The sequence below is a fragment of the Bradysia coprophila genome (genome assembly GCF_014529535.1).
Source record: "Bradysia coprophila strain Holo2 chromosome X unlocalized genomic scaffold, BU_Bcop_v1 contig_98, whole genome shotgun sequence".
NCBI classification, from domain to species: domain Eukaryota; kingdom Metazoa; phylum Arthropoda; class Insecta; order Diptera; family Sciaridae; genus Bradysia; species Bradysia coprophila.
Genome location: NW_023503371.1, coordinates 1,062,511 through 1,078,652, shown reverse-complemented (window position 1 = coordinate 1,078,652; position 16,142 = coordinate 1,062,511). Strand labels below are relative to the sequence as shown.

The following is a 16,142-nucleotide window of genomic DNA, read 5'->3' as shown; positions in this document are numbered from 1 at the left end:
CCTCGATTTTTTTTAACTTTTTTGAAGAAGCAAATGGAAAATTAGTTTCTTCGGCAAAGTTGTTCGGTATTGAAACAGTAGTTGTGGCGTGAGTTGTAGAAGGGTACGGGATTCACCAAAAATTGATGGTTTTCAGCAGAGTGTAACACGGGAAGAAGTGTTTTGTTCGAAAAGGTGTAAGAGTGGTGATTGCGGTGGTCCAGGGGGCGGCAGCCCTTTGGCATGAAAAATATAAATAATGGAAAGACGATATTAGGCGTTACAAAAGAAGAAGGTGTTGTTGCGGGCTAAGTTAACTGTAAGAATGTGGGAGTGTCACACGGGAAGAGGTGTTTAGTTCGAAAAGGTGTAAGAGTGGTGATTGCGGGGGTCCAGGGGGCGGCAGCCGCCTGGCATGAAAAATAAATAATAAAAAGACGATATTAGGCATTATAAAAGAAGAATGTGATGTTTTGGACTAACTTTTCATAAGAATGTTTGAGCGGAGCGAAGCGATTTTCGTATAGCTGTTTAGCAGACTTAGAGTTGCTTTCGAATAGATGTTTGTCTATAACAGGTGTTCGTCTCTAATTTCTCTGTTTGTCTGTAACAGGTGTTAGTCTCTAACAGGTGTCTGCCCGGTCTAGCTTGCTAGGATGCGACGTGGCACGAAGTGCCACAGGATGCAGACTAGTATTTATATAGATAAAAGCATAACGGTTGTCATGTTAGTAAATTTCGTCACAGGCAAAATTATATTTTTAATAGGAATGATTTCTCATGACTTGTTGTTCGATTCAAACTCTAATAAAATCATTTGTTCTCACTATACTATATGAATGTAAGGAGAAAATTAATAGAAAGTAACATACTACGTGGGGTCAGTTACGTTTGAAGCATCAGTTTTGAGACGCGGTTATCGAGAAAATAGGTCATAAGCTGTAATCTCATCAAAATACAAACTTTTCTAATTTTTTGTATCATTTTCCCTTTGTTCTAATTCTAGATACTTCGAGTATCATATGACTGAGGGTCATATTTACTTATCAAAAATATACTTTTAGTTGTATTGTCGAGGCAGAGAATCCTCTAGATTTTTTAATGACTCACGGTGGGGCTGAACGAACTTTAAATAAAATGACTCCGCTGGAAAATGGATTTCGCTAGGCTATTTTTCAGAAGAATTCCTCATTAACAATCGATATTTAATTAAATTCAAAGCTATTAGACTACTCTCGTGTGTGCAATAAAGGCCGCCGATGTTGTTGTTGCCGATGAACTTACCTTATAATTTATTCGAATATTGAACTGAGTACAGCATAAATCACGATACATTTTTTCTGCGCCAAGTTAATATCTCCTGTTATTTTACTATGTGGCGAGTACCACAAGATTGTTTCCGAATTATTGAATTACGTAGCAAACTTCATTGTATTCTTCATTGCCTGCCGCATGCGAAAGCTGATTATCACGACGAAATTTACGTAAAATGAACCGAAAATATTCTTTATAATATGGATCATTTTCGCAGTGGGGAAACAGCTATGTAATGATCATCAATTCTCGCATTAGGAAGGCAATAAAATAAGTTTACTTTTCAAGTGACGTAATCTGGCCATTCCCTCACTAGTGAAGACCCTTTTCCTCGCTCGTAAAGTAAAACTAAAGCCCTTAGATACTTTTACTCATCTGGATACGAGATATCAAATTACTTCACTGGTATAGTAATGTACTATTCTTCACTTATTTTGTCTAGACACTCGTATCATATTTATTTCACTTCAAAGGCATGATAACTTGCAATACATTTATTGAGTGAAAGGTAAAAGAAGTTGCAATACAATTTTGCGTCTGATTAATTCCTTAGCATATTATGAGTTCAAGCAAAAAAATGATGTTTATGCGAAATGATGGCATTGCTACAAGGAACATTTCTCCCATACATCATTGCATTCCTTGAGCTCAAGTATAGACTCCATTAATTTTTTTAATTTCCAATATTTTGTGTTAATAGAAAATGTGCAACAAAAATATGGTAAGTAAATGTGAGCTTTAGCCACTTCTCTTTTTCGCCATGTCAGCACTTTTTACCCTTTTTCGAAGATGTTTGGGTATGATCCTCATCAATTCGCTGTCTATTTGAACTGGCATTGATCGCTGTCTCGGCCCAATGCCTCTATTGATTAATGATTGTATATTTTTATATGCTGTGACTAAAAGACATACGAAATTGATAAAAAATTGAGTAACGATTTCGGTGAGCTATTACTGTTTTAACTAAAGTTCCGACTCTGAGTCACTCTGTCTGTGTGATAATTTTTTTTTTGTATTTCTACAATAAGCTTATCCCAATATTGAGAAGAAGAATGCTTTTTATCGCATTCGAATTTCGATTAGTCATGTGGGTCAGCAGTTAAAATTCAATTAAAACGGGAACTAAGGCTTTTAAGTTACCCAATTCATAACAATGAACAGAAGCGTCACATTTTTGAGTAACAACGTTGGCAATAGCTCACTGGATATATTTAAGATCGCACTCACCTTTCTTTTCCTTTTTACTGTTTATCTTGTCGATGCATTCTCCGGTCTCCGAATCTTTACATTTTTCGTTACATTGATTGTCTGGGCTGGAGAGATCTCCATCTTTAGTGTTCAAGTCTTGCGAATCTGGCCGTGAGTTACGCTGTACAGCGTCACCTCGTTGAAGTGTCAGACGTCTTTGATTAACTGGCGTTCTTTTAATTGCCTCCACAGTATCCACAGTGTCAATGTTCAAGCTGATCGGATGTGCGTCAATATTTTCTTCCGCATTGTCCTGGCAATCATCCACTTTCTTTTGAGCTAAAGTGATTTCCCTTATACCAACAATGTCGTCCACTCCCTCATTTCCTTCGATTGAACTTCCTCCAGACAATTCTAATGTTGTTTGCTCACGAATTGGACTGACTTTTTTCAAATTATTCTTTCTAGCTTGATAGCGTCGATATTGCTGTTGAATTTTGAGCGCAGCTCCATCCAAATTTATCTGCTCTTGCATTTTTATCAAATCTTCCAATGATTTGTCAATGGCGGCGTTACCAAATGAATATCGTTTTTCGAAGGAAATCGATGTGCCACCAGCACTGGATCGACGTAATCGACGTCGTGTCAGGAAACCTCTTGCCCCGGCTTGAATTTTCGTTGCTGCGGAAACAATTGTTGAATCCGAATCAGTTGACAAGTGGTCCAAAGCCGTACTTATGTTGAAATCATCTCGAACAAGTCGTCGACCGGTTGTATTGGGTTCAATGTAGTCGGAGTCAGTTTCAGATACCGAAGATGCAAAGATTTTCCTCTGAATGTTGCCAATGTCGATGTCAGAGAGTAAGTGTTCCGGGAAAGCGTCATGATCTTCACTTAGATTTTCCTGGAGTGGATATGGTCGAACGTGTAACTGATCCAAAAGAGCTTGTTTCCGTTTCATTGCAAACATTATGGGATTCATCATGTCTTCACTAACACTTTGAGATTTCATAATGAATCTCGTTGAAGAGTTTACCGAGCTATCTGATTGCTGACCTTGGTCCATGGTACTCGTTTCAACATTGATAATTCGTTCAGGACTTTCATGACTTTGAGTGACATCATTGGCATGATGTGTACTATCGGTAGATTCTGATTGTGATTGTTCATTGTCCTCCAAATTTTCTTCTTCCGTTTGTTTAATATGCCTGGAAGTTTCGATTTCTTTTTCATCATTAATTGACGAACTGTCGTCCAATGCAAGGTCCAGTGTGGAACTGTTATCATCTTCGTCCTTTTTACCAACATCATAATCGCTTGATGATTCCATTGATTTGAAGACCTGTTGCATCGCAACATCTAAATTTTCAGTCACCCTTTCCGGAAATTCCACTTTCAAATTTTCGGCCGCAACACCTGTGACATCAATATTTTTGGGTTCTCGCTGTTCGGCTACTTGCTTCTGCATTCTATCTACCATTATTTCATTTTTACGAAGACTGTAATACATTGCTTCTAGCGAATCCTCACCACAGGATGATAAGTCGAAGTTTTCCACTTCTGATAAATCATCTCGCTCATCTCGTGATGTTTCATCAACCTCAGACTCCTTCATTGATTCTCTCTTGTTCTCTTCAGTATCGGATAAATCACTGCTCAGCTGCTCATAGGAAAATGATTTTGAACCTTCGCAATCTTTGCTATCTAGCGAGTCAGACTCTATTGTTTTTGACTTGACCGCATTGGTCTGCACTGGTTTTTCGCGTGGTGTCTCTGGTTGTTCGGAGGAGTCAGACATTTCTTCAATGGGATTGATAGGACTGCCTTGAAACTTTATTTGATTGTACTTTTGTTGCATTTGTCCTTCGACATGAATATTATCATGTATTAGTGGTCCGAGCACTGCGTCACGATCTTCTGTAGGCTTACTGGATTTTTCTGGCGATTCCGATTCAACATTTTTCTCATCAGTAATTTCATCTTCGAAAGAATCCATGTCATATGTATCAACTGGAAGAACATCTGCTGCAACATTTAAAACATCAGATATTACTCGGTCCGCTTCGGTCACAGCATTTTGTAATTGATCATTACCGCCCAACAGTTCGATTCCATTTTCGTCGTCCTGATGAACGTCAGCCGTCTCAGTATCATTTTCACTTGAAGCTTTTAATGATCGACGAACCCTGTAACCTCTGTACGTCTTTTGAATGCTTGTAGCTGCAAGCTCTTTGCATGTTCTGGCATAGTCTTCATCATCGGCAAATGATTCTCTTTCCAGAAATGAATCTTTCGGAATTAAAAATCTATTTGAATAGGCTGGAAGCTGAGGAACTACAGCAGTATTGGAATTCTCTTCTGTCTGGTTAGTATCGCTTTCGTCATCCCTTATATCATTAGACGCAACCTGGGTAGTCACCAACTTATCGATTTTTTGCATGTTTTTCCTTACAAGATAGCCCCTTGCATATTTTTGAATTATCAGAGCTGCCGAAAGTTCAGGTTGGTTCTTCTTGGTATTTTGATTAGTCGTAGAATTTCTCGCAATGTAACCACGAAATACTTTTTGAATTATTGTAGCAGCCTTAACAAGCTCCTCATTTTTTACTATTTGGTCTGAGATTTCTGCTGCGATTTCTGCCTTTACACTTCCATCTTCTGTCTTCGGCAAATCAATTTTCTCAGTAGTCAACGATGTAGCTTCATTTTCTTGTAAAACATTTTCACATTTTTCTTGTACCACCTCATCATCTCTCCCGCACATCTTTGATTCCAATTCGACATTGTCTTCGTTATCCTTTTTGGGTAGCTGATTTTCTGATTTTACAACTGGCTCAAGCGACACACAGTTATCTTGACTTAGTTGACCATCTTCGTTTTTACAATTCGCTACAGAAATTTCTCTTCCTTTTATAGAACCATCTTCGGAGCTGCATGAAGCGGGTTCGGATTGGATTGTGCTCAATTGGTTTTCAACATTTTCGTTTTTAGTTTCATATCCTACTAGTACTGCTCCCACTTCCATAATCTTCCCAGCATCGGTCGCTTGCAGTTGCAGTTGGTCAATGTGTAATTGGTCTTCAACTTTTTCAGTTTCTTTCCCTTCAATAGCTTCCACTTTTGCAATATTTTCTGAATTAGATGAAGTCAATTCACGTTTCTTCAAGTGGCTTTCAGGATTATCGTTTTTATCATCTCCCACATCTTCCACCTTCACAATCTTCTCAAAATCGGCTGCCTGCAATTCATTACCGTCCATTTGGTCTTCGACTGTTTCAGTTTCTATCTCTTCAGCAGCTTCCACTTTGACAATATTCTCCGTCTCGGAAGACTTCAATTCACTTTTATTCAATTTGCTGTCAAGATTCTCATTATTAGTTTCTTCATCGTCCAACTTTACAATTTTCTCAGAACTGGATGCTATCAACTCGGTTTTGTTACTCTGGCTTACGATATTCTGATTCTCAGCTTCTTTAACTTCGAACACTGCTTCTATCTTCGCAATGCTTTCAGGTACCATCACTTCGTTGATGTTCAACTTGCGCTGGACCCCATCGCTTATAGATTCTTCACCTTCAATAACAGCTTCCACTTTCTCCGAATGAGACGACGATAATTCGTTTGGGTTCAATTCACCATCTAGTTTTTCATTTTCAGTTTCTTCCGGTAATTCGTCTTCGTTGGATTGACTTTCAATCTTTTTGTCCTTAGTTTGCTCTTCTTTCACAGTGTCTACTTCCACAATCTTCTCGGAATCGAATTCTGGCACTTCGTTAAGGTTCACCTGGCCGTCTACTTGTTCGCTCCTAATGTCATCCTCTTCAGAAACAATGTCCGTTTTCACAATTTCCTCAGTTGATTCATTTCCAATCACTTGCCCTGCCATATTTTCGATCTTAGCTTTCTCTTGACTGCCATGTTCCTTAATTGCATCCCCGTCAAGATTGGATATCGTTTCTGGATCTTCAATTTTAGTCGATTGTTGCCCGATTATTTCGATTCTTTCGACAGCAGCTTCGTTTTTCGTAATCTCTTCTTCATCTGGTGTTGTCTCTACTACCTTTTTGTCGATATCTTTCACTTTTACTGGGTCACTAAACCTTTGAAAACTTTTTTCATCTGCTAGTGATTCTGCATGTGTGTCTGTTTCATCGTTCAACTTATTTACTACCGCTGTGTCGATCTCAGAAGCCACCGTTGAAAGTCCGTTTTCACTTTCGAGGTATGGCTTGCTTGGTATATCCATTAACACCACAGTCTCAGCCAGTTCGTATTCCTCATTCCCGTCTTCGTCTTTAATATCACAATTGCTCGCTGCTGTACTTTCCACTTCCTCGACGATTTTTCCTGTATTATTTTCCACTTCCTCGACGATTTTTCCTGTATTTTCCACATCATCAAAGATTTCTCCTGAACTGTCCAATTCCTCTGCGACTTTCTCAACGATTTTTCCTGTACTTTCCACTCCTTCAACCATTTTTGCTGCAGTTTCCTCGACAATTTTTCCTGTATTTTCCACATCATATAAGATTTTTCCTGAATTTTCCAATTCCTTTGCCACTTTCTCAACGATTTTTCCTGTACTTTCCACTTCTTCAACCATTTTTGTTGCAGTTTCCACTTCCTCAACGAGTTTTCCGGTACTTTCCACTTCCTCAACGATTTTTCCGGTACTTCCCATTTCCTCGACGATTTTTCCTGTATTCTCCACATCATAAAAGATTTTTCCTGAATTTTCCAATTCCTCTGCCACTTTCTCAACGATTTTTCCTGTACTTTCCACTTCTTCAACCATTTTTGCTGCAGTTTCCACTTCCTCAACGATTTTTCCGGTACTTTCCACTTCCTCAACGATTTTTCCGGTACTTCCCATTTCCTCGACGATTTTTCCTATACTTAAGGATTTATCGATAATGTCGGTGTTCATTGCCACTTCTTCATCTTTAATTTGTTGAATGTTTTCTTGATTTACAAGAATCTCTTCACGTTCCAGTATGTTTAACTTGAACGTCTTTTCACTATCGTTGCCTGTTCCGTCATCAATTGCACCAATTTCAGTTGTACCAAATTTTTCTTGCAGCAAATCCATGTTCACGTAAATGCCATCTTTGTCGACCACAAACAGTTGCTGTTTCACTGGTGATTTGGAAACTTCTTCTTGCATGAGATTGTTATCCGTTGACGACGAGTTCTTTTCAACGTTGTCGTTAATATCATTTAGCTTCTCTTCTTGTGCGGATATATTGGAAGTATTTTCACTGGGTTCGACCGAAATTGTTTGACCTTCCGATTCTTTATTTCCAACACTGATTAAATGGTCCATGTCAGAATCCGTTCCTGAGGAATTCAATGGCACTGTAAGGTCATCTTGCCCAGAGTCGCTAGCGATTTTACCAACGTCGCTAAGATCTGACTTATTTTCAAGTGCCACGTCAGTTACATTTGTTATGAGTTCCGTCTGGTTATCCACTACTGGATCATCAGAGACATTTTTGTCCTTAGTCTCCCCAGATTTTAAACTCTCTGATCTTATTGTTGCAACTTCAATCTCTGGGGGTTGAGCTTCAATTTCCACTGGACCACTTCCTTCAGCTTCTTCTTTTAATTGTATTTCATCCAATGGGGTCGCACTCTGGTCAGTCACTTTCTGAATTTCGTCTATTTCGGTTTTCAAGTCAAGCGGAATTGTGGTAGAGGGAATTAATGGGTCATTTTGCTGATGCAATGCTAAGTCCTCATTATGGACGCTCTCGTCATTGTTGTCAGAAGCAATAGCTATTTGATTACCTTCATCAGACGAAGTTTTATTATCTTCAATCCGGATCTGTTCGGTTTCTACTCGTTGCGCTGCTGTTGCTTCTAAGGCAGTGATTTTCTCTAAATTCGTGGTTTCTTTCGTTTCAATCTCTGAATTAGTAGCCGTGCCTTCCAATGTATTTTCGTCTAACGTATCTTTATGTTCCAAGTCGTGTTTTACTTCTGTTCGACCGTCATCAACAAGAATCTGTTTAGAATGTTCGTCAGTGTTATTTATGATTTTATTGACATTTGTCTCAATTTCCTGACCAGCACCGGGTATCACAATGTTGTTATTTGATTCATCCGCTGCTTTTTCACGATTCTGTACCTCTGGCTTTAATTTCTGTATTAAAGATTTGAAGGCTTTTTGGATGATCACAGCTGCAGCATCCTCTGACAACTGGGAAACATTTCCAAATGTTTGTGAAGAAGGTTCATCTTGGCTGCTCTTCTTACTCATGTACATACGGAACGCCTTCTGAATAGTCATCGCTGCCTTATGTAGTTTGAAATCACCATTACTGCTATCGTCCACATCGGCCGAAGTTTCTTCTTTTATCACAATTAAATTTTCCGACGGTTTCTTTGAGCTTAATTTTCTCGGTTTTGTTTTAGCATTTTTCACATTAGATACAACTGGCTTCGCCGTTTTTTCACTCTGGCTCTTATATTTTGGATTAATGGAAACATTTTTTACACTGTCCTTGCTTTTTCTTTCAACACCTTGGATGGCCACACCCTGCACTTCAATATTAGTCAACTGAAGTACTTCCTCCTGGGGAGCATCGACTGTGTCCTCTGTATTGGCTATCTCATCCACTTTCTTTGTCGTTTGATTTAACCTTCGCTGATCCATTTTGTCCATAAACTTGCAATATTCCGAATAGGAGCGAAACTTGCCATAACCTTTGTCCAGACTACCATCACGTTCGATTAACATTTGCTCGAAAAACTCAGCGGCATATTCATAAATATTTGCTGGTCGTTCCTTAATGACACCTTTAGATAGTTTTTTCATTAAATCCACCATACCTTCGGGAACGAATGGAGACGTCAACAATGACATCCTGTTGTCCATGTTCAATTCTTTGAATAATTTTGTTCGGTAAAACAGTAGAAATGTATACAATCACACACTATCCTCAACAACTGAATGGATACACTTTCCCTTTGCAGACGTTGTTGCGGTGGAATGTTTCATTACATAGTTTAGTTATCGATTAGCTTCTCCAATTTTTCCAAATTAGTTCTCCGTAGTTTCGTGACTAGAATAACATTTTTTGTTGTGAACACAACTTGTTACCATGGAGCGTCTTAGTAACAATCGCAACTGCTATTATGTGTCCGTGTCACCTAAATATTAAAGGGGGGTAATTTGAGTTCATGTTCTGTATTATAGCGATTTGTCTATTTCTACATTGTGTACATCATGCTGAATTAAGTGTTCTGTTGTTTGTCTTATTTGATACAAACAATTAATTTAACAAATTTCCAAGAAATTTTAGCTGATGTGAACGATAGATGTATAAATCGCATGAATCAAAATAATCTCATTTTACATCGGAATCTGTTTACATGGCACACCATGCAGTTGTTCGAATCAAAAATCATATCAACATATACATGGGAAAGAATAGTTTTTTATGTACCTCGAACTGTTGAGGCCCAGATTAGGGTAACAGATAAAGGGGAATGCTGATTGATTGCCGATCCAAAGGCTGATATCTGGCAATTAATGATTCTGGATTCCAGGTTATAAAGTTCCATTTAGGCACCGAGGAGACGTATCGGATTACATTTACGTATTTAACTTTTGGCAACGAGTGCGTTGAGTTGAGTTTACATGAATAATTCCTAAATAATGCGGTATTTTTCATTAACGAACTTTACCCAAGGAAGTTCATTCCTCGTCGAGTTAACGTCAATTTTTTTTTTTTTTGGAAATCAACTGAGATCAAGCAATCGACAAGGCGTGACAAACATGTTCATACATTAAAAGTTTTGTAAAAATCATACGTTTTCAGTCAAAGTGAACATTTTGTGGCAAATTTTTTTGTGTGATTTTCAACCATAGGACCTTGACAGCTGTCTTCTTTTAAAACTTTGTTTCTCTGAAACAACGCACTTCAAGCAAAAGTGGTACTTAAAATAGGGTATTGCAACTTGACAGTGCTCCATACAAAATTTTACACTGTAAAAAGAGTGGGGATAAAATTTCATACAAAAAGTACTCTATTTGGCCACTGTCATTAATAGCACTTTTGCTTGAAGTGCGTTGTCTGAAAGCAAAATTTGGCGATTTACTGAAATTTTATTGCTGTTGTTTTAAACGACTCCTTGTTCACCTTAAGACACAATACAATACAAAAGTTCTCATGTAAACAGCTACTATTGTGGTTAGGGCATTTCGCCTTCGACTCGGACACCGTAAACTTTGAACTTATCTAATCGGCCACTAAAACGGTCTCTGCTGTAATATACTATATTACTACATATATACACTGTGTGGAATACTCGAAAATCGTCGAATGCACATGAAATTCGATGATTAACGATTAACGCACATAAAAGCTTTTTTTTTCACTTAACACCGTGTTCTTCCGACGGACTCATTCTCGAATTGAATTTGCTGTTAAAAATTAATGATGTTTTTAAAAATTTGTATAATTCTTTTTTTTTGTTATTTTATCGCCTAACATTCTTACTCATTAACCGCATACAATTTTGTTTGTTTTACAAATATCAAAAGAAAAATAAGATTTTTTTCTCGTTGGTTTCATAATAATTTCTTCATTCAGTTTAATAAAAAAAAATATGTGAGTTTCGTCGATCGAATAGTTTTATTTTTGGGTAGCAAACACATAGACAAAATTGCTTATTTCCTATATTGTACATAGAATGTCTATTTTAACAGAACATTTTCCATCTATAAATATAATAAATCATGTTTTCTACCATTATTTTAAATGGATGAGACGCTAGAGGTGCTACATGCAGTTGTTTTAAATATATATTTGTATGTTATTATTATTCAAAAAAAAGAAAGGAAAAGCGTAAAGGTTTCTCGCAATTGAAGATGTATTACTAGAGAGTACAAAACATACATATGTTTGCTCTTACATTTGTGTCGCACCTTTACACAATATGAAAATTTAGCACAATCACCGACCTACTTAAAAAAATATAATTCCGTTTTTGATGCAGCACTTAAATTCGTAGGTGTCATACAAATCATTTCAAGAAATTTTTTTATTTGTGATGCTGAACAAGAACACGAATCGTCAAATTTATGTATTTTAAAGTGACACTAACAAGGTTGCATCAAATGGTTTTTCCTTCTCAATTCAGTGGCGAAAAGTAGAATATTCGTTGATTTTATTACAGAAAACGATGTGTATTGTCGCACTCAGCCTGCTACATCGAGTGACAATTTACACATCTAGGGTCTAAAAAAGCATTCATCAATAGCCTTCCTCGTATTCGTTGCGCGATTAAATTGGCTTGCAAATGGTCTTACATTGAAAAAAAAAAATGATTTTTCCAAAACTTGTGTATTTTGGATGATATGAAGGCATCCATCTTCAGCTAAAACAACAAACATAGACAAACATTGTAAGAGACTTAGTACACAATTTAACTGGTAAACTATAATGAAATCATCAGAAATATTATTTTTATGAAAAAAATGTGTTTTTTCAATGTAAGACCACCATCGCAAAGCAATTTAAACTCGCAAAGAATACTAGGAAATCTAATTCACTAAAGAATCATAAGCCAATAATTCATCGATAGGTTGCATAAATAACTATTTCATACTTTGATATCGGAATATCACCTTGTAATTGAGATGAACGACTTTTCTCCACTAGTGCGAAAGAAGAAAGTCGAAGTGGTGCACCTGAATAATATAGCTACTCGGATCAAAATGGTGTCATATAATACTATTTTCTACCTGCTGTTATCATCGCCTAGCATCTAAAGATGTGTAAGTATCAATCTCAGTTCACTAGTGCTTCAACAAGCTAAATCGTTTGTGTATAATTTAATAAAAAAAGTTTTTTCATACCTCGCCTTCTGTCTGGAAACCTAAAAACGCTAAAAAAGACTTTTAGTCATAGGTACAAAATATACTATTTTTCTTCAACGAGAAAACAGCCAATATTTCGTTACTTCATGAACACAAAAAGTACACATTTTCGACTCAAAATTTCACTTTTCCTACTAACCGTAGATACACATAGCTACGCGAGTGTGACTTGAAATTCTTTGAAGTGTCAAACTTAAAGAATTTTATGTCAAATTCCCGTTGCTATGTGAATCAGCAAGCACGGCACTTTGACTTCTGTCGTCGCCTTAAATTTACTTTTAGCATTAATTGGTACTTAAGCTGTAGATCACGTAACTGCTTCTGAATGCCTTTTTTGATGTTCATCAACTCATTCAGATCATCAACAAAGTTCATACTCGTCAAAACAAAAATTTGGACACAATTTTTCATACGGTTATTCAGAAAATACTAATGGAATTCGTAATGGAATTCATCCATCTATTGATTACTTTAAGTTGGGTTTCTTCGTATATAGTCAGTTTCAATAAATTTTATCTTTTACAAGAAATTCGACATCGTTCATAATTTGGGGAAGCTTCATTTGAGTAAAATCTGAAAAATACTTGAACCTGTTTTGACCTGTGCATGGTGTGATTAATTTTTACCTGATCTGAATTAACCTAAAAAATTGTATGAAAATTGCAGTTAAACCTGCAACCTGACCTGTCAGGCTTGGAATTTGGATAAACAGGTTCAGTGTTCAAACAGGAAAACTTTTTGGAATTTTCCTAAGTTTTACCAAAAAAAATGAAATTCAAGAAAATATGGGAAAACATTGTGCCAAAAATAATCTCTGGGTTCAGATATAGTCAGGCTTGTTTTTCTGGACCAAAGCTTTGAGGAAAACTAATTTTCCAGCACGTTAAACCCGGGTGGACCTATTTCGAGCTTCATATTTGGGTTTCAAATTATAACGGAATGGAGGAGTAGAGATTTCTGTATCAAACTTTAAAAATTTTTCTTTGTCCTATATGAAAACTTAATAGATATTGATTGTAATTCTATACGAAATCGAATCTTAAGAATCTGCTCTGGTTATAATATTAATATTTCTACAGATGTGTTGCTTAGAACTTTATTCTAAAAGTCGGCAGCGAACACTGAATAGATATTTCCACAATTATTTCATTTAAACAAATTAAAATTAATTTTCGCTGGTGGAAGCAGTACATACACTCATCGAACGATATACGCCTAAAATGTTTAAAGCTTTTTAATTATTGACGGAGCGACGTAATTATGTTTAATCTAATATCCATACATGATGCCTTTAATTAATGGCGAAAGTCTGGCTAGATTAAATAGATTGAAATAACATAAGAAGTAAAAACAAACGTTCCAAAGAGTTTAAGTGTTTCTAATAAATTAATCGCAATATATACGCGCCGACTAAGTGGAGTGATTTTTCATTGAGACTTTTATCTAACAGCAAAATTCATATTAACATATCGAATTACGTTTGAATTGAGAAAATTTTAGTTGATTCGAATACAATCGTACCATGGATATCTACACTACACACACTAGACATTCATTTGTTTAATGCCAATAAAAGACTTAATTTTAGATCTTTTTTTTTAGTAGAAGAATTTATCTGACTTTAATTAATGTTTATTGCGATAATTATTTTTTTTTATTAAGTCAGAGTCAGCCATAGAACTGTGGCTCATTTAATATCGTTTTATCGTTAATCTTGTTGCTCACGCTCATACATTACCACAGGAAAAATAATAATAAAAAAATCTACTGTGCTTTTTTACATTTCAATAAAAAAAATCTAATTCAAACAGATTTTTTTTATTATCATCATACATAGAGTACATATATCATAAAGAAATTCTCGTTACATACAGTAATAAAGTTTAAAGAGAAAATCGCTGTAATCTAACAAGAATTGGACCAAACATTCTTGGAAGAAGAAGAAAAAATTAAAAGAAATTTTAAGACATCGAAAACAATTTATTTTTCTAAATTCCTAGTGAGTGCAAAATGTTGTAAAATAATAAATAAAATTCTCAGCCTTAAATAGATTCGTTCTTTTTTTTGTAAAATGCAATGATATGAGTTTTAAATCGCATAGAAATTTTCGTTTATTCAGGTTTTAATGTGGGTGAAATATTCTCTCAATAAAAAAATGCATAACACAAACAATTCTTGGAAAAAGTAAGTGTCAGCTTTGGAATTGGTATCTACTTAGGAGCTTATATGTCCCACGGTCACACCCAAAGTAACTGAAGAACTTTATTCGAACCGTATCTTGGAAACACTGTTACGTAAAATCTAATAGAAAGATTGCCATTTTCACATATCTTCTTCTAATAAAAATAATTGATAGGAATTACTTATAATTACGTATATGAGCTATATACTAACCTATTTTACCTCCTATGTGCTGCGAAAATTCATTTTTCGCAAGGGGCCCGCAAAAGAAAAATTCACTTTCGCCGCACTTAAGAGGTAAAATAAATTACATATTTGTGCGGGAAATCGTTGTTTTGACTCGTGTGGTTTCGCCTTCGGTTCAGCATACAAACTCCACAGTCAAAACAACGATTTTCCGTACAAGTATGTAATCAATAATCTACTATATCTGTAAATTGTTGGTTTATTTATTCTTAGATGTTTATAATCATTTATTAAATTCGATTCCGTAAGGGTCTGGCAACATTGCTGTAAATAATTTTAAAGGGGTATTAAATAGTTGCATACGAAATATAAAGCGTTGCTGAAAATAGCGTTTTGTTGTCATTCTGAGAGGCGCCATTTTAGGTAAGAAAATAGTAATTTCCTCCCCTAAAATGACTGGTCCAGCTCATAATCATTTTCTCACCTAAAATGGCTGAATACCAAAACGCGCTATTAATTTTATTTTCTTCTAAGTGGACGAAATAGAGGATTTTCGCAAAACGCTAGCATGAAAAACGTTGTGTTCACCTCGGGGAAAAATAGGAATTTCCACCTTGCTACGCTCTGGCCGCAAACTTTTGATCTTGGTGGAATTTCCTATTTATTCCCTTGGTTCATAAAACAGTTTGATTGGAGAGATTTGTAGGTGCAGTGTTTTTGCAGTGTACTCTCTAGCTATTTTGCTAACATATGCTATATAGAAATTTTGCGCAATAGATGTAAAAATTTTCAACCTGAGACGAAGCCGAGGTTGACAACACATCCTATGCGCAAAATTCCAGTTTAGGCAAAAGTTAGCAACAAGACTTTATGTACAAGAGTGGGATCTTCATTTTTCAAAACGTCATATATGCACTAGTGCGCAAAAGTACATATGAAAATCCATTTACGCACTACTTTGATCGCACTACTGTACATAAAAAATATTAGACTTTTATGAATATATATGTGAAAATCCTATTCGAACTACTTTGATCGCTCTGTTGTCCATAACAGATATATTTGTAGTGTTGGTAGCATGGTCGATAAGTGAGATTTGTTCGAGTAGTTTTCTCTAGTGCCAAAATCTAGGCCAACGCTAATTGATTGACATCCGTTTCTAGTGTGTACCTCGTTACATAAAGTGGGTTTTTGTAGCGCACGGACTAGTTTGGTACTGGTGCTATAAAAATTGACTTTATGCAACTCTACCAAGAGGTATGAAGGTATTTTATCTAGCAATAGATGTCTAACTAGAAGACATCGTGTTCGATAAAATACCAGCGTACCTACCGAAGTAGAAACAACGTTTTTCGCAATTAAGTTCCAAACAATTTTTTTTTCGATGGAGAACGTTATTATAAGACAC

General features: G+C 36.1%; 1 protein-coding gene across 3 annotated transcripts; it reads right to left on the bottom strand.

Moving 5' to 3' along the window:
- Positions 1 to 1,726: 1,726 nt before the first annotated feature.
- On the bottom strand, positions 1,727 to 9,505 carry LOC119070509 (titin homolog). 3 transcript variants are annotated; one of them, XM_037174868.1, is made up of 3 exons: positions 4,576 to 9,505; positions 2,521 to 4,503; positions 1,727 to 2,192 (listed from the first exon to the last, which is right to left on the bottom strand). In XM_037174868.1, exons 1-3 carry the CDS (start codon positions 9,356 to 9,358, stop codon positions 2,032 to 2,034), a joined length of 6,927 nt encoding a protein of 2,308 aa, XP_037030763.1. In that variant the 5' UTR covers positions 9,359 to 9,505; the 3' UTR covers positions 1,727 to 2,031. The 3 variants fall into 3 exon arrangements, with proteins under 3 accessions (XP_037030763.1, XP_037030762.1, XP_037030764.1); XM_037174867.1 differs by having other exon boundaries at positions 2,521 to 9,505; XM_037174869.1 differs by having other exon boundaries at positions 1,727 to 2,155; positions 2,521 to 9,505.
- Positions 9,506 to 16,142: the final 6,637 nt, after the last annotated feature.